At 39.8% G+C, this 22718-nt stretch overlaps 3 protein-coding genes across 3 annotated transcripts in view; 2 read left to right on the top strand and 1 right to left on the bottom strand.

Moving 5' to 3' along the window:
- rasa2 (RAS p21 protein activator 2) overlaps positions 1-4359 on the top strand; it is a 29696-nt gene extending 25337 nt beyond the window's left edge. Inside the window, exons 22-24 of the mRNA XM_055028346.1 lie at positions 591-694; positions 884-1064; positions 2003-4359. Coding sequence (XP_054884321.1) covers positions 591-694; positions 884-1064; positions 2003-2033 — 316 coding nt within the window. The 3' untranslated portion in view covers positions 2034-4359. The remainder of the gene's footprint in view (positions 1-590; positions 695-883; positions 1065-2002) is intronic.
- Positions 4360-7302: 2943 nt separating this feature from the next.
- On the bottom strand, positions 7303-20428 carry LOC129359015 (transmembrane protein 255B). The gene is made up of 9 exons (XM_055028345.1): positions 20189-20428; positions 19167-19306; positions 18742-18804; positions 16203-16292; positions 15706-15789; positions 15534-15619; positions 15222-15381; positions 10678-10779; positions 7303-8406 (listed from the first exon to the last, which is right to left on the bottom strand). The coding sequence occupies exons 1-9, from the start codon at positions 20373-20375 to the stop codon at positions 8242-8244; spliced, it is 1077 nt and encodes a 358-aa protein (XP_054884320.1). The 5' UTR covers positions 20376-20428; the 3' UTR covers positions 7303-8241.
- A 720-nt stretch (positions 20429-21148) lies between these two features.
- rnf7 (ring finger protein 7) lies at positions 21149-22673 on the top strand. Its single transcript, XM_055028532.1, has 3 exons — positions 21149-21400; positions 21511-21558; positions 22176-22673. The coding sequence occupies exons 1-3, from the start codon at positions 21235-21237 to the stop codon at positions 22292-22294; spliced, it is 333 nt and encodes a 110-aa protein (XP_054884507.1). The 5' UTR covers positions 21149-21234; the 3' UTR covers positions 22295-22673.
- The last annotated feature ends 45 nt before the right edge of the window (positions 22674-22718 follow it).

The raw sequence follows: 22718 nt of genomic DNA, 5'->3' as shown, positions 1-22718 counted from the left end.
TTATATTTTTTATTGTTCTTAGGTTAGGTTCCAGCATTTATTAGGTTTTAAGCCTAAATGATTCAGTTTTGCAAACGTATTCAGCAACAACCTCTGTAATTGTATCTTTTCTGTTAGCTACACTCCCCAACAGAGCTTCCTGTTTTTCAGTAGAATTACCCTGGAGTGTCTGTGACATAATAAGTAGAAGAAACATGGAAGTGAATTATGAAACCAGACATTTTAACAAGAGTGTGTACTCTTTTTATGATCCCTTGTATGAAGTAGACATAAAACTCCTGGTAACAATGGAGTTTCTCTCTGTTGCTTAGAAACTAGTGCATCTTAAAATGTTTTCTACTTTAATCTACGCAGGAATTGATCCAATTTTCAGGATGTTTCTGTGGCTGGGAGAAGCAACAATTCACAAAAAGCATATTCCTGCTGTCTTCAGCATTTACTTTCCCCTCCATTCGCTGTTTTTTTTTTTCTTTCAATAAAGTTTCGAACATCGTTTGAGTTGCCGTTTTCACGTCCCAGCTCGGTTGGGAGGGTGTTGTCTCTCGCCTTCATTCTTGAATGACTTCTTCTCCTTTTCCCTCCTGTTGCAGCACCATGCTGGCCAACCTGCAGCTGGACATCGACTGTGACCGGGAAGCAGAGAGAATTTTCTCCCTCCTCTCATCTAATGAATCCAAGCTACAAAACATGGAAGGTCAGCATGTGCTCATGAGCTGTTGGGTTGAAGTAAAACAGAGGGACTTGTGTGTATTTTGCATGTTTACTCAAAATAACGAGTTGGATCCTTTGCAGCGGAGACGCTGTCTAATCTTGCTGGACACTTAGTAAGCGGGCGTTAGATTTTAGAATCCGGCCAGCGCTGACGGCTCTGTCCTGCCCACAGATGCGTGTGCCAGCATGGCGGTGTACCAGGGCCCTCAGAGGGAACAGGAGGAGTACTCCAAGTTCACCATTCAGGAACCCAAAGAGACTTTTCAGACCCTCAAACAGCTCCGAAACGTCATGGAGGAGCTGCAGAGGCAGCACAACAGCAGGAATAACATCACTGCACAGTACGGAAGCCTGTAAGTCTGAGCCAAACCTCCCCTGCATGATGCCTCTGCAGCGTCTTATAGAAAGTCTTCATGCTTCTTACACACTTCAGGATGTTTGAGGTTTGTTTTTGGGATGTCATGTGCTAAACCTAGACAAAGTAGAAGTTGATGGTGAAGAGGAAAGAAAAGGGGAACATGGCTTTCAAAGGATGTTTTTAAATACGACTGTAACATGAGCACATTTGTGTTCAGCCCTCCAGGATTTCAGTTTGTAGAAAAACCTTTCTCAAAAGTTACAGCAGGAAGTTTATTGGAGTGCAAAGATACATTCTTAGGTCTTCCCCCATATTCTCATTTCCAATTAGTTCTGGCCTTTGACTGGGTCAAACGCATAAACACGCCTTGGTATAAACTATTACACAGTAACTCTAGCTTATTTTTTCCTCTGCCAAGAAAATCATCCTCACAATGTGATTCTGCCACATCCATTTTTTCAACATAGATATTTTGTGCTAAGAGGAATGTGCACTACCAGTTTTCCTTCGCACAAAAAACTTCTGTATGCAAGTCCATCTATTGTCTTTACCCACTTGTTCTTTTGGAGGAAAGACTTTTTATGTGATGCATCGCATAAAATTTCCCTAAAAATACATTGAAGTTTGAAGATTTAACGTAGCACAAAAGTTCAAGAGAAACTAATAATGCCGTCTGTGTCGTGTCTTGAACTCCGCCCTTCACGGCCGAGTCCATCGGGCTTTTATTAGGCCGCTGCTGAACAACTCGTTCTGTCCAGTCAAACATGCTTGATTTTGACTCTGCCTGCAGGGGTAAATTATCAGACACCTCTCTCCTAAAAAAAAAATGCTCTTAATTCTATAGTTCATCTCGTAATTACTGTGATTAAGTACAGCAATGACTTTGATGGATAATGAACGGATGTAGTCACTCTGATGCTTTCTCTGTTTCAGTGACAACCCCATAGTAGGGAAAACCTCTTAGCCTGGGTGGGCCAGTGTGGCCTGAAACGGCCCCACCAGCAGGGGTCAGTGCACCACAGAGAACCACGAAAAGCCCTCGAAGATGTCCGAGCAAGTGACGAGGAGAATGATATACACCCTGACCTCCACACGTTTAGTCCACTATGAATTAACTTTTTTTTTTTTGTTTTTTGATTTTTTTTTTTTTTGGCTGCACTGCAGATTGATTCTTCATGTATCCACAGAGGCATCACTAGATGGTGTGTGAATAGGCTGCTATCTATGAATATATATATGTGTATTTTTAAATTTTACTCTGTTTTATATCGACAGCTGTGATGATGATCACTCCCTCCTTGTTTTTAAATGTTTTTAAAGCCTCAGTTCAATAACAATCATCACTCTGGAGGACGATCCTCTTGTTAGTGCCCCTCAAATCCTTTAGTGTCCTTCTTCTGAACAAATGTATGTGTTTTATAAAAAGAAAAAAAACCAATCTGCCTTACTGATGGAGATTCTTTTCACATTTATTACTGAGGAAACAATGCAAACGCACTTTAAATATTTGGAGCTGTCCGAATGGAAATGATTAGATACTTGGTATCAGCTTTATGATCATTACATGATCCTGAGTACATATTTTTCTTTGTTTCACTCCTGTACAATAACGTTGAATGCCTGTTAAATATATATATATACGTGTTAAGATATTTTTGTCAACCAAAGGCAATCTCTTGTACGTAAGTGTATATGTATTTTGTACACAAACTGTTAAATTTGAGACAGATTATAAATATATGTATATGTTCAGTTTTGTTTGTCTGGTTTAACATTCTTTTTATTGACTTTTAGGGCAAGCAGTTTTGCATGCATTCAGCTTTGAATCTGGACGGCATGACTGTGGTAAAGAGTTGTGTTTGCTTGTGCTTGTGAACTGTTGATGGTACGGTGTACATGGGACCCGTGATGTTCATGCTCAGAGCTCCCCGCGCCCCCAACACGGCCGACGCTAGACACGGTGGAGGTCCCGCCGAGAGCAGGCTGCCAGAATAACAGACGACTCCCTTCACCTCTGAATTCGTCGGGCAACCGCAGCGACGACGCCCCTTCGTCTTTCACACCAGCAGCACTCCAAAGCTCCAGCTGCTACGCTTTTATTATTTTAAAGATTTTTTTTTTTTTTGACATCTGGAGTTTGAAAATTTTTCACAGCGCCTCCCTGCCAGAGAAGGTTGTAAAATGTCTAAAGTGTGAAGAAAAACGTGCATTAATCGATTTGGAGTCTTGGAGTGACTCCATCTACGTCCTCCCCTCCACCTTTTTGTTTTTTGTTTTTTTTTTTCTCCCTCTTTTGCACCCATACAAACAATGAAGAAGAAAAAACTTGAATTTGTTTTAACATGTGGAACATTTGATGTTAAGAATACAGGGTTAACCACTTTGTACGTATGCAAAAACATTGCTTTTGTCTGATTTTAATTGCTAACATGCATGTTTTCATTATTTAACAATTTATATGTTTCTCAATAAAAGTTTTTGTATCTATTTTTTGTAAACTCTGATTTGAATATGTTGCTGTGCTGGTACATGTCTCTTGTTAAACTGCTTTTTTTATTTAATTTTTTTATTTAGGCTGCTGCTGTTTTGCATTCAGCTGCAACATTTCCACTTTACAGGAGTTTTAATGCTAACATTTTTTTTATTGTTTTATTTCAGCTTAAAACTGATTGACCTTAGATGAAGCTAAACACAAATATTAAACTATTATTTGAAGATTTTCACTTTCAAAGAACATATGTTTAGATTATCGTTTCTAAATAAGGGAACAGCTTCATTTTCTTTCTTTGTGGTTGCAGAAGTAGAAATGCCAGAGTGCAGAGCAGCATGCATCATTCATTTTATGTTCAAATTTGACCAAACTAAAAGGGAACATGCTTAGATCGACTTTTGTTAGACAAATACCTCCCAGGAAGCTTTTTTTGTCAAATGGCGTACGAGTTGTGTTTCTGAGCACTTTGTTTTAACGAGAGAACAAATTAGTTTCTTGGACATTATTAAAATCCAACAAACATTTCCTTCAATCAGCTCTCGCTCGCTAAAGGGAGATTACAAAAGGCAGGACCATCTGAAGGGATTGTTTGGTTGTATTTTATTTATTTTTACCTGAGTTTTGATTTAAATTTCAATTGAATTTTTTAGCCACTAGTGAAAGAAAGCGGTTATTTAAACATATCCAACTCATTTCTGAATGTTCAGCCTCAGTTTGTTGTCTGGTTTTATACTAATAGAGCGATGTATTTCACATTTATGGTCCATATTGTCTCAGAATAAACACTTTGCCAACAGTCCTCCTTTTCGTGGAGTGTGATTTGTGTTTGCATTAGTATAATCTAATATTTCTGTAAAATTTAATTCAAAAACAAAGAAAATAATGTTGTGCCATAGGTTTTATTGTTGCATAATAGGTTTTTTTCTTACATTTATCTACATTTGTTTCCATCTATCCTCCCATTCACTTGAGCGTTCCCACAGCATGCTTACACTGCCATGGGGCTAGGGATGTGCAAAGATTTGTTTTCATGCAATAAGATGCGTTTTTGCATGTTTAGTTGGACTGAGTACATGCAACACTGTATTTTAGATATTAAAAGTCTACAGTTCACAGCTGCAAACTATCATCACTACTCCAACTGTCTTAATCCATTTTTAGTTTCTACTTGTGTGCATTGGCAGAAAAATGCTAAAATTTTAAATATACAAAACAAAAAGAGTTAAAGTCATCTGACTATGTAGAATATGATTCAGCGGAGGTCGTAGGTTAGGCTCAGGCATAAAGATTAGGAAGCCAAGTGAACCTAGTCAGGATTGAGTTCAGATCGGATTTCTATTGGCTGCTTCACTTTAAGTTGATCTCCTGATTTCACCCAGAAGGTGATTACAGGGATCAAAGGTCAATCCCTCTGATGGAATTACAGAGAAAGAATATTCTCTCATTCAATTTCTGAAATGTTTCAGCAGATTGAAACATCACCACAACGCTCATTTTATTCTCTTTTATTTCCCCTCTTCATCACCAGCTCTAACAATGATCAAAATTAAAGTGAGAACCATTTAAGTTATATATTTATTTTACTTTCCAGTGTTCATTGGTGTGATGCACTACATCTCCATCCCTCATCAGGATATTTATTACCTTTGAGGTGATTTCCTTTTGGGATTGCAGCAGCTGTAATTTGGACATGGCTTTCATCTACTAGCAGCACCACAAGCTTTCCTCCTCCTAACAGGGAACATAGTTTGGAGGATTGCACGCCAAGAATCTGTTTGTGTTTGAAGGATCAGGTCTGTAGCACAGCAAGAGACGACCTCATGTTTCAACAGCGCAGACCTCCTTCTGAGAAGTCGAGCAGACATGCAGAGGAAGTTATGAAAACGTTCGTGGAGAATAAACACGCTATCCCAACCAGTGCTGCTCTTTGACCCCGGAGCCTGACGTCCGCCTCACCGGTTGATGCTCTTCTGCATAATTACGCTGCAACTCGATTGTAAAGGGACAAATCTGATCGAGCAGGAAGGGGTTGGAAATGACTGAAGCTGGGTCCTGACCACAGAGGAACAGCACTTCCAACACAAGTAATTATGACAAAATCCCTCCTGTGTTGTACAACACCTTCTGTTTGGGATCATAGAAAACATGCATACATAAATGTTGTTCAGATTGCCGCCCATCAATGGACACGTAAAAATGATTGTGCAGAAACAATCGTACATCTTGAATTTGTTTCACATTCTGTCATGTTTCAACCATATATGTTTGCGTTTTGTTGGGACTTTATGTGATTGTGTATGGTGTAAAATGCATCGGGCAAAACTGTCAGATCCAGATTCAGATTTATTCATGTCCCAAATGGGCAATCGATGTTACAGCAAGTATAAAAGACAACGTATCAAAGTGAACAAATGAAAAATAAAATAAAATAAAACATACCAAAAAAAGTCATCAAATCACGTTTCCAAATTCCTCCACATTTTTAACAAGCAGTCAAATGTTTTGTTTGGTAGTTCCCACCTCTCTGACTCAGAGTACATTTTCTGCCCATGCCTCAGTTGCCAGACCCACCACACACTATTGACCTTTGCCATGTGCTGGTGTGTGCCTCATGGTTTCCCACTGTGAAACACGAGTGAATATTTTAACAAAGGCCTAAAACAGCACCAACAGGATCAGAGTCATCAAGATCATTTTGCAAGAGCCACCAACTTATTTACTTTTATCTGTTGTCTCATACTGGATTGATAGACTTACTAACTTCTGGCTCCCAGTCCCGACCTTCTCACTGTTCCTTTTCATGTTTTCATTCCAGCTGCATGTCGTCTGAAATTGCTTATGAACTCATAACAGAAACAGAGACGTGTTGAGATCCAGTTTACATCCTTTGCCTGTTTAAACTCACTCAACACAGGCTTTTGATGGGGATTTCTGAGTCAAAATAATGCAGCTTTTCCTTCAGATGTCTTGATTCAAAGAGTCCAGATACTGTAGGTTACCTCATTTTTAATATCTCCGTAGTATGTGCATGTTGCTGATTTAATACTTAAGCATTATCATGTGTATCTATTGAGGTTTTATCCCATAAGGATATTCACCTTATGGGATAAAGAGATCTTATGGGATCTCTTTATCCCATAAGGTGAATATCCATAATAAAAGTAAATTATTTGCAGCACAGCAGCACTTTTCAAAGGTTCAGTGTATTTTACTGTGATTTTATGTGATAGACTGACACAAAGTAATGAATAATTGTAAAACAGAATAGAAAGGATTTTACTTTTCTCTCTTAATTTTCAAATAAAATGTTGCGTTTATTTTGTATTCAACATTACAAAGTCAACCTCTTTAGTTCTATCATCAAAACTGAATTAAACTCCCTTGTGTTATATTTAAGGTCAGACAGACTCATTGAATCTAGTCTGTCTGTCTGTTTGATTAGATTGTGTTGGTAGAAATTATTTCTGTTCAATTAGAAATCATCTTTTTTTTTGTTGTAAAGTGACTAGAAATTGGGCTGAATCATGACGCAGTTGGTGAAACTGTTGCTACCTGATTTCACACCAAAAACAGGAAGAATCCACTCAGTAAATTCAGTGAATGCTTGTCTAAGGGATCAAACGGGATGCACCCTCACATCTATGTAGTTCTTCCTCAGTGGTTTGTTTTTGTCCCTCAACCTGTAATGGTTTTGATGCAGGAAGATCAGAAACAATACACAATTCAAACATTGCATGGAAACTTCTGTTTGGTTTCACTCAAATCTTTTACTTTTCTGCTTTACATAGTTGCAGCTCACACACGTGTTAAACACCTGGAGTCAGACTTATGTTACATTCATTCATAAAACGTTAAAATGTGATCATCTTTCAATTTCTGGAAGAAATTGGAGGAGACACCGATTACTTCTTGACTTCAGTTGATGCTGCATTTGGACTGAGGCTCGACTCATAGACTCTGATACTTTCCACACTTTGTCTCCAAGGGAAACATCAGAAATGTTTAAAGCGGGGTTGGGTTACACAGTGATTTCCCAAACGTTGAACATCGTTGAGCACAAGCCAAGGCAATATCTTAATATTGAAACAATATGACAAAACTGCAAACTTAAGAATACATGGATATCTGTCTAAAGCGTACATGCAAGAAGAGAGCAAATCAGAGAGGTGGCCATCAGATCCATGGTTACTGTGGAGGAGCTGTAGCTTTTATAGAAGAGTGGCAATAAAAAAGTGCTTATTGAATTTACATAATTTGCAAAATGTCTTTTTTTAACTCGACAGTTTTGAAAATGGTTGTGAAAAGCTGACAGAGACACACCCAAACCCTTTACAACTTTAATTGTGGCAAAAAGTTGCTTTACAAAGTATTAGTTGTAAATTAATACAGACTTACTGAGAAGTGCGCACCACACTTTTCAGAAGCCCTGTTTGTCTGCTGTTCGAGTTTATAGCATGACAAAATGTGACATAAGTACTTTTTCAAGGCAGAGTGTGTCAACAACAGGATGTTAAAATGCCAAGAAAAATCTTGTTACATTAAAAGTTATTTCTGTACTTTTGCTGAGACAGCACATTTTCTTTAATTGCATCTGGTATAAAATATGCAGATTATCACCCATTACCACCTCCAAAGGTGAATATTTTGGAACCTGTACATTGTTAGCACTCTGTGTTGGATTTCAGTTCTCTTTCCCTCCATCCTCTTGATGTGTTTTCGGCGTGACGCTGCGGCTCATGCAGAGAGGCTCCGGCAGGGTGGTCAGCGGGTTGAAGGAAGGCGGGTTGGACTCTGAGAGCACGGCTGAGGCACTCCGTTCTCCAGGTGGGAAAAACTCTGACATCCTCTGGATGGACAAGACAAAGAGGGAATTAAAAACATATTCTTGATTTTAATTTTCTGAAAATCTTCACAAAAATTCCACGATTCATTATTACGAGTTTATAAAAGGCAAGGATAAAACTAAAGCAGTCTTGTCATTGTATAAATAGAAATAGATGATTTATAGGTTTCAGTTTGACTTTTTTTAGTTGATATTTTAAAAGTAATTTACAATTTTTGGCCTGAAAACCTAAACAAAAGGCTACCTTACAATGACTTTACACTTTTGTATAACCCTGCTGTTTCCAAACAAGAATGCAACACCAGTGACATAAATTATGAGTTTTATTGTTCTGTTAAATGTACGGCTGTCCTGGTTGTAAAACGGATATTGATTGAACAGGACGGGGTGAAAACTAACAAGAGAGGTCATGTGATTCATTTTATCACTTTGGTGAAAAGATCTTATTTCTCTCAGTCTGGAATAACTGGGTTTGTCAATTTCAACAAATATTCGTAGAGACATGTAAACTTTTGCATCTAATTTTTCAATTTTTTTTAATTTTAAATCATCAAATTATTTTTGCTGTACAGACATTTCCACGATGTAAAAAATCATTTTTTGAACCCAAAAGTTCAAACGTTGATAAATGCATGTAGACTTCTGGCTGCAGCACAAACTGCATTGTCAGACCCACAAAATCACAACGAAATTGTGTTTTACTCAACTCTGTGAACTCAAACAGAGATCTTTTAATGTGGGATCAAATTGTGCATTTTGTAATTATTTAGGGTTTTTCTTTATTACTTTGGAGAGTTTGTTGATTTTAAATTACACTTTTGTGAAGTTTAATGTCTCAACAGTCATGTCTCCTCTGCAGTCATGTGTCTCCTTGGGGTTATTTTACGTGTTTATACATTGCAGTGCGTATCCGATGGTCATTTATAGCTTTTTGCAATAATTTTGCATTACTTTTTCATTTTCTTGAACCTTTTTCTCGACTTTCCCCGGAGTTTTATTTTTTTTTCTTTTCTTTTGCTATTTTCTTTTCTATCTGTTCCCTATCCCTGAGCTTAAGTCAATTGTTGATTTTTTTTTTTATGTTAAGCTACACAGGTATTTGTTTAGTGCTCCATTAGTTTTTAATCTAAGGATGAGAGAGAACTGATGGTGCGAAGAAAAGAGATGAGACAATATGCATCTTGGACAAATGAGCCAGTCTCTGTTGAGCAGCGACTCACATCGTTAAGCATCTGAATGCTTCACTGAGCTCTGTTTCAAATGACGCTGCAAGAAAAACAAGATTTGCGTTTTGGACCGTGGATCTTATCGTTGATTTACTGCGCAAAATGTGTTTCTTTGTGAAACTGAAAACAGAGACGAGGCTTTTTCATTTGATTTCTAGGGAAAGCTCTGTGAGGTGCATCTCAGGCCATGTTGACAACAGAACCAGTTATTTCTCCCTCTGAAAGCATCTCATCTGTCTGTATACCATTAAAATACCTGAGGCATAAAGTAACAGCATCGAGCATGGCGAACGCTTTGAAACACATGCTGTGACCAGATACTTTACAATCAGCATGAAAACGCTCTCATGCAGGCTGAAGTGATCCACCAGCTCTCAGCATTGCTCCAGTAACAAAACATTACAACTACAGATAATTATTAAAAATAAATCTCTTGTCACTTTTTCTAGTGCTTTAGTTTGTCATCATACCTGCTGCTAAATAATGACATCCCTCCTGATAAATTATGCTTTTACTGTGAAATTTTTGGAAATATTTAAATCTTTAGGGGAAATTGCCAGCAGCACAGTTATCGACACTCCTGTTTATACTTTGTAGAGTCTGTTTTTTTGCCAAGAGACAGCACTCAGTGTTCCTCTAAAATATTTTACAAGATTGGAGCACACAGAGAGAGGGATCTGTTATTATTTTCCCTGGATGGAGTGATCTTTGATCTTTCCTCTAGACCTGTGGTGTCCAAAATGGACGCACTTTAAACACTTTAAACACCTCTGTTCTCTGTCCTCCCAGAGTCCTGGTTGTCTCTTTGTCTGAACAATCATCACCTTGTTGATTTAAGCATTTGTTTTGGATCCTTATTCTGCTGAAAGTTCATTAAGAATGTATTTTTTACGATTATATTTTCAGTCTACTTTACTAATCATGTTTTTCAGGATGTTTGGTGGAGGTTCAATGTTTTTATGTGGGAACAAACATACACCAAGAAAAGACTGAGACGAATCTGACAAGTGAGGGAAAACGGTGTATCTGGTTCTGACTGAACACTGACAGGAAGAAGCTGCTGAGTGTGTGTGTTGCCGTCCGTCAGCAGGGGAGCTGTAGGGCAAGATGCTGTGCTGTGAACGGCAGCAGTCATCGGGTTGGTGCTCCTCTGCAAAAGAAAAGAAAATCACACGAGCAAAAATATAATTATTTAAATGTAAGAAAAATAAATAAAAAAAAGCTTGAAAAACAGATTCTTTTTTTTTGCTTTCTTTCTTCTTTCTTTCTACAGGTAAGTGATAGAGATGGAGTGAAATTGACTGTTCGCTGGAGAATAAAATAACTTATTCTCATAAAGTATATGTATATATATATATATATACTTTATTTTATATGTCTTACTTTACACATTACTCTTTACTTAAAGAAAAGGAAAGCATAAAGCCATACAAAAAAAAGAGAACAATATCTATGACAACAGACAGATGAGATACCAATTTATTTCAACCAAACATATATATATATATACCAGGGCCTCAGGGAAGAACTGGAGAGGGCCTGGAAGGTGAAGACCACAGTGGTGCCTGTGGTCATCGGGGCCCTCGGGGCAGTAACCCCCAAACTGGAGCAGTGGCTGCAACAGATCCCAGGAACAACATCAGACATCTCAGTCCAGAAATGTGCAGTCCTTGGCACAGCCAAGATACTGCGCAGGACCCTCAAGCTCCCAGGCCTCTGGTAGAGGACCCGAGCTCAGAGGATAAGAACCACCCGCGGTGGGTGAGAAGGGAATTTATATATATATATATATATATATATATATATATATATATATATATATATATAGGGAATTTATATATATATATATAGATATATATATATATATATATATATATATATATATATAAAAATTCCCTTCTCACCCACCGCAGGTGGTTCTTATCCTCTGAGCTCGGGTCCTCTACCAGAGGCCTGGGAGCTTGAGGGTCCTGCAGTATCTTGGCTGTGCCAAGGACTGCACATTTCTGGACTGAGATGTCTGATGTTGTTCCTGGGATCTGTTGCAGCCACTGCTCCAGTTTGGGGGTTACTGCCCCGAGGGCCCCGATGACCACAGGCACCACTGTGGTCTTCACCTTCCAGGCCCTCTCCAGTTCTTCCCTGAGGCCCTGGTATTTCTCCAGTTTCTCGTGCTCCTTTTTACTGATGTTGCAATCACTTGGTATTGCTACATCTACCACAACGGCTTTCCTCTGATGTTTATCCACTACGACAATGTCTGGTTGGTTCGCCATTACCATTTTGTCTGTCTGGATCTGGAAGTCCCACAGGATCTTAGCTCTGGCGTTCTCCACCACCTTTGGGGGTGTTTCCCACTTTGATCTTGGGGTTTCCAGTCCATATTCTGCACAGATGTTTCTGTACACTATGCCTGCCACTTGGTTATGTCGCTCCATGTACGCTTTCCCTGCCAGTATCTTGCACCCTGCTGTGATGTGCTGGACTGTCTCAGGGGCCTCCTTGCACAACCTACACCTTGGGTCTTGTCTGGTGTGGTAGATCTGGGCCTCTATTGCTCTGGTGTTTAGGGCCTGTTCCTGGGCTGCCAGGATGAGGGCCTCTGTGCTGTCCTTGAGTCCAGCATTTTCCAGCCATTGGTAGGATTTACTGATATCAGCCACTTGGGTTATTTGCTGGTGGTACATCCCATGTAGGGGTTTGTCCTCCCATGATGGTATCTCTGGCACCTCAACCTCCGTTCCCTGTTGTCTGAGACATTCACTGAGCACATTGTCTGTTGAGGCTTTGTCCCTGATGTATTTATGGATCTTAGTTGTTTCGTCCTGGACAGTGGTTCTCACACTCACTAGTCCTCTGCCTCCTTCCTTGCGGCTCGTGTACAGTCTCAGGGTGCTGGATTTGGGATGGAACCCTCCATGCATTGTTAGTAGCTTTCTGGTCTTAATATCTGTGGCTTTTATCTCCTCCTTTGGCCAGCTAATTATTCCAGCAGGGTATCTGATTACTGGCAAGGCATAGCTGTTTATCGCACAGATTTTGTTCTTGCCATTGAGCTGGCTTCTCAGGACTTGCCTTATTCGTTGGAGGTATTTAGCTGTGGCTCCTTTCCTTGTGACCTCATCGAGGTTGCCATTTGCTTGTGGTATACCTAGGTACTTGTAACTGTCCTCTATGTCTGCTATTGTTCCTTCTGGGAGTGAGACCCCTTCTGTGTGGATGACCTTCCCCCTCTTTGTGACCAGCCGACCACATTTCTCTAGTCCGAATGACATCCCAATGTCAGTGCTGTAGATCCTGGTGGTGTGGATCAGTGAGTCGATGTCTCGCTCACACTTGGCGTACAGCTTGATGTCATCCATGTATAGGAGGTGACTGATATTGGCCCCATTTTTGAGTCTGTATCCGTAGCCAGTCTTGTTGATAACTTGGCTGAGGGGGTTCAGGCCTATGCAGAACAGTAGCGGGGACAGAGCATCTCCTTGGTATATGCCACATTTGATGGACACTTGTGCAAGTGGTTTGCAGTTGGCTTCAAGGGTGGTTTTCCACAGCCTCATCGAGTTTGCAATGAAGGCTCTCAGAGTCCTGTTGATGTTATACATCTCTAAGCATTCAATGATCCAAGTATGCGGCATTGAGTCATAGGCTTTCTTGTAATCAATCCAAGCCATGCACAGGTTGGTGTGTCGGGTTTTGCAGTCTCGGGCAACTGTGCGGTCTACGAGGAGTTGGTGTTTGGCTCCTCTGCTATTTACACCGATACCCTTCTGTGCCGTGCTCATGTGTTTATCCATGTGTTTGCTTATCTTGGCCGCTATGATGCCTGACATGAGCTTCCAGGTTGTGGAGAGGCAGGTTATTGGTCGGTAGTTGGGTGGGACTGGACCCTTTGATGGATCCTTCTGGATTAGGATTGTCCGCCCTTCAGTTAACCATTCAGGGTGAGTCCCACTTTGTAGCAGCTGGTTCATTTGGGCTGCCATTCGCTCATGGAGAGCAGTGAGTTTCTTTAGCCAGTAGGCATGGATCATGTCAGGCCCTGGTGCTGTCCAGTTTTTCATACCTGAGACTCTTTCTTGGACATCTGTCACAGTGATGGTTACCGGGGCTTGCTCAGCGAGGTTGCTGTGGTCCTCTCGTAGAGAGATCAGCCACTGTGCATTGCTGTTGTGGGACGCCTCCCTTTCCCATATGCCTTTCCAGTATTGTTCCGTCTCCAGCCTTGGTGGGTCTGCTCTGTTATTATTGTTACCCTGCCATTGAGAGTGTTTGAGTGGAGAAGAGCCGGTTAATCCTTCTGGATTCATTCTCCCTTGTGTATCTCTTTAGGCGGCTGGACAAGGCTTGGAGCCTCTGTTTGGCAGTCTCGAGTGCTTCAGGTATGGGCATCTGCCTGTACTTTCTGGGTACTGGTCTTTTCATTGCACCCTTGTGGAGCTCTGACAGTTGGCTCACTTCCCTCCTTGTTACCTTGATTTTAGCCTCTAACCGTCTTTTCCATGGTGGGTATTGGGTCTCATGGTTGCTCTTATAGCCAAGTATCTCAAGGATCACTGATGCTGAGTTGTAGATCAGCTCATTGGTTTCTGTTATGGTGTTGGTAGGGATTGTTCTCAATGCTGCATTCACATTCTCAATGAGACTTTCAGATGGTACTTCACTCAGTCGTTGTAATTGGCGCCGGGGAGGCCTGGTTGTCATTCGGGTCATGATTCTCTCTCTCAGGTCAGCAGCTGTCTCGTTCAGCTCTGTTTCGCTCATTGGGGCCGTGTATCCCCTCACTGGGTGGGGACTTGTAGTTAAGTCCCCACAGTTCTGACATCCGGGTTCCTCCCTTTTGCCGTAGCATTTGTGTTGTATCTCGTCAATCTCAAGTTGTGATAGCAGTTGCCGTTTGCGGATGTTGGAACACTGAGCTACTAGTTGTTTAGCGCTTAGTGTTGACTGGGGATGTCGAAGTAACCATTCCTTCCCCAGTCTTTGCATGTAACCTCTCTCACTAGGGTTACTTGAGTAGTAGCATTCCAACAGATCCACATTTTCATCTCTCGCCCATTTCCGTCTTGTTCCAGTAGCCCATTTGTCATCAAGGTGCTCTGGTTCCCCAACACCTGACGCAGACCTTGTTTGGCCGGGCGACGTCTGAGCCGGCATGTTATGCAACTTAGTATCTCTCATGGTATGAGGTAGGCAGTAGCTTGAAGGGTCTTGCCTAAGGACCCAGACTGGATTCGAACCCTGCCCTCTCGGGTGATATACTGATGCCTTATGTATTGAGCTATCCAGTCAGCTATATATATATATATATATATATATATATATATATATATATATATATATATATATATATATATATATATACTCAAGAAATAAAATTTTATTCATCATCAGAAATGAATATTTCTTCATATATATTTAGTGTTGAGTTCAAAAATCACACTGGATGTATTATGTCCCACTTCACTGCCTTTGTCTTTGTGTACTGTGTTTAAATAAAAAAAAAAGAGTCCTTCCTTCACTCCTCAGGCCCTGATTGGACCCTTCGATCACAAATACGAGGACGGATGACAGTGCTGTGGATTGTCTTACCAAGTGCTTGATGTTTCCCAGCACGGCAGCGGTCAGTATCCCTGTGAAAAAGGCCACCAGGTTCACGCCGGTGAGGGTCCAGATTAAAATGTACAGGGTGAAAACTTCCTCACAGCTTTGCACTCCAACAAACTCAAAGTAATTGTTCATATAGTCTCCACTGGAAAACAAAGAAAGGGTTCTGCTTTATCAGTCATGTTATAAAATTAAAAAAAACTCAGTTCTGCATAAGTGGACAAAATCCATAAAACAAAAAGTGTCTGATGAGACGTGGAAGCTAAAAAGACTCAGAAGAAATAGTGATTCTCTCACTTGGCGCAGTTGTAAAGGTCACAGCAGTAACAGGTCCCGCTTCGTACAGTCATGGTACAGGACTCCCTCAGACTCCAACATGGCACCTGAAAATAACTTTAATTTGGTTTCGATTCTCGTGACCTAACCAGATGAGAATAATACAATATTTCTCTTCCTCATCATCGCTCACCGTAGTGTAGAAGTTCTCATAGATGTAGCTGCTGCTGCCGCTGCTGTAATACTGACACCGCCCTGCTTTCAGGGGACGCACGTCCTGACAAAACATGTCAACAAATCTCATTGACTAATAAACACTATTTAATATTACTCCTACACAAAAAATGAATAAAAATCCACACTGGGCATTGCAAAAGAGTGCTTCTAAATCTCTAGGTAGGATGCCAGATTGTTAGGTCTCCAACTACTGCTCGTATAAAGCATTTCCCTTCCTTTCTCCTTGTCACGTAAATCTTGACAAAACAGTATTTGTCAGATTAGATGCAAAGAAAAACATCTGATGTCTTATGTTTTTGATAAAACACAAACCAAACTTTTTTCGTCATCTTAAGCTTTCGCAACAGACCCCTGCTGTGACTGGAGTTAAACAGCGCCGTGGTTTGCCTGATTTCATCATTAAACACAAACATCTGAAGTTAATGTGTCCACAGAAGAGGGAGTGTAACCCACCATGTTTAAGAGGATACCGACTCCATCAATCATCAGGCACAGGAAAGAGGCGATGATCCCGAAGCTGAGGAATACAATGGCAGCCGTCATCTGGGGAGGGAAAATCGGAAAAGAACAGATAGAAGATGTTCATTATTAAGCCAAAATTCAGCTTTCAATGTCTACTCTGGCTGTGATTTAGCTTGTTTTTAGTCATTATGATATCTTCCTCTCTTTCCCCAACGCTTTCAGTTTTTCATGTCTCTCATTGCCAGATTGTTGGCGGCTGCTCTTTCCAAACCTTTTGTTTTACCAGTCTTTTAAAAAACAAAACTTTTTAGCTTGAACAGTTCTTCTTGGTTCTTTTATTGAAAGAACCAAGGGAGCCACATCCTGGTGAACATGCTATGAATAAAGTTGTGGTCTTTTTACCATGAAAAATTATCTTGCTCTTAATCTGCTCTCATATTTTCAAACAACAATCGTCAACAGATAAAGCAAAATCCAAACAACGCCAATATAAACTCTACACACAGCAGCAACACCGACGTCAATAAGTGCAATGACGTATGCAGAAAGTAAATGACATGCAGTAATAATAAAAGAAAGCCATCCTGGTGCAAATCTGTAGGCAAGGTTCCCTAAAAATGTCCAGAAGTCGAAAAGCTTGATTTAAAAACCCCCAGATCAATGAAACTTTACAAATGAGTTCATGAACACAGATTAGAAGACGTGCCAGGAATTGATGTTTTTAAACTTTTGTGTTTAGCAAGTCTGCAATACTGCACTTCTAAAAATATTAATCACATTTTTATTGGCTAAGCTCTTTACATGAATCAAAACAGCCTTTTAATGCAAAACAGATTTTCACTCATCCTGCCTCATCTCCGCGTTAGCCAAATGTTCCAGCCATTACAGTTCTGTAGTCCCCTTTGCACTTGAGGATCTAGTAAATGTTAGAGAGCTTAAAATTATTTATGCTCACTAAAAGTTCTAATAATGCTAATGGTTTAAATTTGACTACACTTCAGGCCTTCTTCTACTTATAATTCTTCCCTAACCTTCAACCTGATAGGGACTTTTTTTTATTTTGTGCTTTTCATCCATGTATTTATTACTGTGCTTTAACATCAACTCGCCAATGCGACCAGAAATTAAAATTAACCAACAATAATCTACTTAACTCAGAGGTTCCTTCAGATTCACTGTGACACAGACTGCTACTGGAGGTCATTTCTGCTCACAGTCATCAACCTCTACAAAAACTCTGAAGAAAATCGTGACACTTAATTTCCCTTTGAGATTCAGAAAGTATTTAACCAGATATCATGATTCTATATGTCAACTCTTTTCTTGTTTACAGAAAACATTCCAGAATTTAAAGTCATGCAACTAATTCACATTAAGTCCTGAAAACAGACCAGGTCTACTAAAATATTAAAAATGTCAAATAAATATGGAAACACTGCCCATATTGCTCATTAACTCAGCATCCTACAGAGTAAAGAGCTGCAGACTGTTAAACAGATTTGTGTACCATGCCGTCCCAACGCCTCCCTAACACTAATTTACAAGGCAATAAATATGAGTGAGAAGTAAATTTTTCTAAATCCTGAGAGATAAACCCACTCACAAAGCAACAAGTAAATCTCACAGCTGCTCTTTTATTAAAGAAATATGGCAAAAAAAATAAATAAATAATCTCACCACCATAGGCTTTAAAAAGAAAAATAAATATCAAACAGGTTGTGCAGCGTTTGTTCAAAATGTGTTTAACCAACATATTTCTCACAACCAAACTTTGCAATGTTGTGATGCATCTTGGGTTACTGATAGTAAATAACCACCAGTTCTTCAAAGGAACAAATAAAGCAAATTGTGAGTGTACCTTGGACAGCATATTTCATATTTTCCTCATCATAACTAATAATTCCTTGTTATTTTTCAATAACAAAGAATTATTTAGACTCCCAGGCGGACCTGATCATTTGTGTGCAGCAGTTGACGCTCTCTTGTATCTACTGTAAAAGAAGCTCCGGTTTCACCTCTTTCATCAGTCTGGCTTGTTGAGGCATCAATACAGTGCATTTGTTATCCAGGATGAGCAAAATGAAACTTGGCATTCTGTAGAAACATAAGACTTTGATTGTGCAACCTTTGAAACTGAAAACATCAAATGAAGTCAAATATGGGAGTTTTAGGATGTTTTCCTAAAACCAAACCCCCCGATGTCGTCATTTCAGCGAAAGGCAGCTGATTTATTAGGTTTATTTATCTGTTGAGATTCTGCGTGGGATTTGTTTCGTCGAGGTTGTTCTTACTGGAAGAACCTCTTAAGCTTTGATTCTTTTTAAGACTTAACAGGTTTTCTTTTACCAGCCACCAAAAACATGAAGAAACCTCCCAATATCAGTGTGAAATCTAATACAAAATGCCTGAAACGAGATGAAGCAGTAACAGCAACATGCCAGAGAAGGCTGAGTTTGTTCAGTGAAACATGATGAGAAATCATGGCAGTGGAAAGTGAACATCTTAGGTATCGTGTTGAATTTTACAGTACCAATTGCTTGCCGTTCTCTTCTAGGAGGAGTCCTAAAAGCCCCAGGAAAGAACCAAGAGTCAGCTGCAAGGGACAGAAGATTCATGTAAATCAAAAGCTCTTTCTTTTTCAATAGTGGCTCCTTTCCTAGAAAAAGAACTCAACAAAAGCTTTAAAGCCGCCTGTGTGGTGCAGTTCTGACATTACATGAAAAACATGTGACATCGTGATGAAGGCAAACAAAACAGTACGGGATGCAGTAGAAACTGATGTTGAAGGAATATCAGAATACATTGAATGCAAACAGCAGCAGTAGAAGGTTAATTAAATTTCATAACCATTTTACATCACGACTGTGTCTGAGCTAAACACCTGCAGAGACCAGAAGACGAAACTTTAAGCTGTTGTGACAGACTGCAAGAACGCAACGTTTTAAAACCGCTTACAACAACTCCTGAGATGTAGCCAGTCACATTCAGGCTCTCTGTGCGCGTTGTTGTGTAGGCTCCCAGCACCACCAGCGCCAGAGACAGACTGAGCATGCTCAGTAGCAGCCACAGAGCTCTCCGCACCCTCAGCACCACCTCTGTCAAACACAGAAGAAACAACGAACTTTGATCATAACACTTGACACTAAACCGAGCTGCACTCTGAGGAGCTTTTATCTTTCCAGATATACAAACTAATTTGAAAACGATACACTTGTTCAGTCATTATCTACATAATTGCCCAAAGTTACTTGTAGGTGATCTATGTCAAACTTTTCCACCATCTGTGCAAACACTAGCCTTCTAGCCTTCCATGTTCTCCTGCCCTCACATCTGGACACATCTCAGCAGATTTATGGCAGAAACTGTTGAAACCCAGATTTTAAGATGATTATGTTCAGTCTCACAGCTTTTGGAAGGAATTGTTTCTTGAATGTTCTGTTCTTACTTTTACTCCATGAGAAAATAAGTACTTGAAATAATTTTCATTTTTCATTTGCTTTTTATTAATAAACTTAGATTATCCAAGTACAAGAAAGCAGACAATCAATCCCCAATCAATCCCCACATTAATTATCAAAGTTAATTAACTCTTAATTACTTTGATTTATTTATTTATTTAGTTTTCGTAAAAAAGCATAATCAAACATAATCAAAGAACAAAATCTGGTACACCTGTGAACATTTAAAACTACTAATTTTTACTTAATGACCACATTTTTGTAGGCAGGAAGATTTGTGATAAAAGGGCTTAATCATTTGTGTCATTTTTCTTAATCATAGCAAAATAAAACAGATACAAGGATGGTAATGGGTCGCTTGACCTTTTATCAAATACCTTTCAGACCTGATAGTTTGAAAACTAGAGTTTTGTCATTTGTTACTGACAATTAAGAATCCACAGTGTAGAAGACTATTAAGAATGTGAAGTTAAAGATTTAATTCAAAACAATTTATCTACTCCACTTCTGTTACATTACCTGTCGGTTTGTTCATTATGTGTTCCTCCTTCCCTGCAGGTCTTTGGGTCCTTGCGGTCATGATGGCATAAGTGCCTGAAAACCAGTCCAGTGTTTTCCCTGGGAGTGTGATGGTCCCGATGCGCTGGCTGAAGCTTTGGTGAGAACCTTTCAAAGTCTTCAGTGTCCAGAGATACAGGAGAAACATGAAAGCTGCTGCTGCTCCAGCAGAGAGCTGCGTGCAGAGAGCTCCAGCCTCTGATGCATTCAGGGGTAAAAAGAAATTTGAGACCCTTTTTCCTCTCTTTTCCTGCTGTCATCATACCTCAGGTGGAAATCTTCAAAGAAAATTATTGTGAGGCTGTATCCAAACGAGCATCCTGAAACTAGTGATAGTGTTGGAAAAAGTATTCACGTAACATTTTTTTATTACTCTGTTTCAACTCCTTGCTGTGAAATTGGATGCCTGTCTAACATGTGTTATAAAATAACTTAAAATTAAATAGCAATACTCAAAGGCTCATTTAATTTGAGGTGCATCTCAATAAATTAAACGAATCTCCACATTTTTCTTCTACACTTTTCCTTCCACTAAACTTTCCATCCTTGCATAAGGAACAGCCAGCTTCTTCCTTTTGTGGCTAACACCTGTAATCATTTGAAATATATATTCCATAATATTAAATAATTGCAGCAGCATACGTTATTTCAGACCTCGAGAAATGTGTGTTTTATTTTAATTAAAATACACATTCAAATGTGCACATTCATTAATCGACATTTAGTTACTTTAAACTATTTTTTAAACTATTCGAAACAATTGCCCATAGAAGTTACACATGTGTTATTCAAACTGCTGACATAAGTTAGCTTTTCGTTGACACAATAATGTAGATACTTGTAGATCTCGGGTGAACAGGGTTTGCACTTGATGCCTGACAAACAGCGTCCTCTCCTGTCGCCATCGGAACAAGGCGCTGGCTAACATGGTTAGCATTAGCACAGCTGTCGTCCTCCCATTTTGTGCAGCTAAAGCTAACGCCAGCTAGCACCGTTTTGCGGCAGAGATGGATGACGGTGACGAGCCGGGTTTAGTCCTGTCGCACAGCACCTCTTCGGGCTCCAAGTCGGGTGGAGACAAGATGTTTTCCCTGAAGAAGTGGAATGCAGTAGCCATGTGGAGTTGGGACGTGGAGTGCGACACTTGCGCCATTTGTCGGGTACAAGTCATGGGTGAGTCTGGAGGAGTTGTTAGCTCGGCTCTGACCCGCGGCTAATGAAGCTAAAAGGTTTTGTGACCGGACAAATGAAGCAGTAACTCTGTTCGCTGTACGTTTTCACAGACGCGTGCCTTCGATGCCAGGCGGAGAATAAACAAGAAGACTGTGTTGGTACGATACTTCACACAAAGAAACACACGCAGTTTACTAACAGCAGTGGTAGTTGAAGTTAATCGAACAAGCTAGCTTTGGCTAATTCAGAAGAACTGGAGTTTTTTTAAATGAGCAACAGCAGCATCTGTTATTTCAGAGCAAAAGGAAGATAAACTGGGTTATTTTAATTGAAATATGTCGTCAAATGTTTACATTTATGACTATAGTTTGTTTGAAAACCCTGTAGTGACAGCATGATCTCAAGCACTTATTGAAATTCCCTTCCTACTGCTGCTGAGTATTAAGGCAAAATACAATCAACCTGCAGTTCTCTGGTTATTTTTCTAATAATACTTATGGGATTATGAATAGGTTTTAAGAAGCATTAATTGTGTTTGCTGTACCACTCAGTTACCTAAAAAAAATAGTAAATAATTGATATCCTCACTTTTATCGTTATCACAATAGTTCCACAAAGTACTGTGATGAAACTTTAAGACCATATCGCCCCCCACCCCAAACTTGTTTTTCCCCTTACCTCCCTGATGTATTTTCTGTAAAAACCATTTCTTAAGATATCTTTGTCTGGTGTAGTCATTGAACTCAGCAGGTTATGTTTGTTTTCTATCTTTCAGTTGTATGGGGAGAGTGCAACCACTCCTTCCATAACTGCTGCATGTCACTTTGGGTGAAGCAGAACAACCGCTGCCCCCTCTGCCAGCAGGACTGGGTGGTTCAGAGAATCGGCAAATAAGCACCACATCCAGGTGTACTGTGCACGGATGCACCAGAACATGGTGACAGACTTTCTCGCTGATCCCGGCAGTATGTCCTGCATTGTCCTCTCCCTTTCAATTGCATGTTTTTGTTATACCTGGTGTCAAAGGAGGACAAAGGACACAGCAAGAGCTGCACAGATGCGTGGCTGAAGGGATCACACTTCAAGGAGAGAAGAATAAAGTGTGTCAGAGCGTCATGTCAGCTTTACATTAATGTCTGCTGTGGTGTTTGGCACATCGTGAAAGTGGGAGTTTCTTTTTTTGAAGATCAAGGATTGTGAATAACTGTGATTAAGACACTCTTACGAATAAAATTCATGCAATTCAAATAAAAGTGTCAAAGTGTGACAAATACTTCAGTGTTTCAGTTATTTGTCAAAATATGACTTTGAGTTTTAA

This window comes from Poeciliopsis prolifica, unplaced genomic scaffold (genome assembly GCF_027474105.1).
Source record: "Poeciliopsis prolifica strain line A6 unplaced genomic scaffold, Auburn_PproV2 SCAFFOLD004, whole genome shotgun sequence".
NCBI classification, from domain to species: Eukaryota; Metazoa; Chordata; class Actinopteri; order Cyprinodontiformes; family Poeciliidae; genus Poeciliopsis; species Poeciliopsis prolifica.
Note: the sequence above shows the minus strand (reverse complement) of the source record. Positions and strands in the feature narration are given on the sequence as shown.

Bases quoted from the DNA above. Each gene is read 5' to 3' on its own strand.
- rnf7 (XM_055028532.1), top strand. From the start codon at position 21,235: ATGGATGACGGTGACGAGCCGGGTTTAGTCCTGTCGCACAGCACCTCT. The intron at 21,401-21,510 runs GTGAGTCTGGAG...ACGTTTTCACAG, and splicing joins TTGTCGGGTACAAGTCATGG to ACGCGTGCCTTCGATGCCAG. The intron at 21,559-22,175 runs GTACGATACTTC...TCTATCTTTCAG, and splicing joins TAAACAAGAAGACTGTGTTG to TTGTATGGGGAGAGTGCAAC.
- LOC129359015 (XM_055028345.1), bottom strand. From the start codon at position 20,375: ATGTTTCTCCTGTATCTCTGGACACTGAAGACTTTGAAAGGTTCTCAC. The intron at 15,620-15,705 runs GTGAGCGATGAT...AGTTATTTTCAG, and splicing joins ATGAGAACTTCTACACTACG to GTGCCATGTTGGAGTCTGAG. The intron at 15,382-15,533 runs GTGAGAGAATCA...TTTGTTTTCCAG, and splicing joins GACCTTTACAACTGCGCCAA to TGGAGACTATATGAACAATT.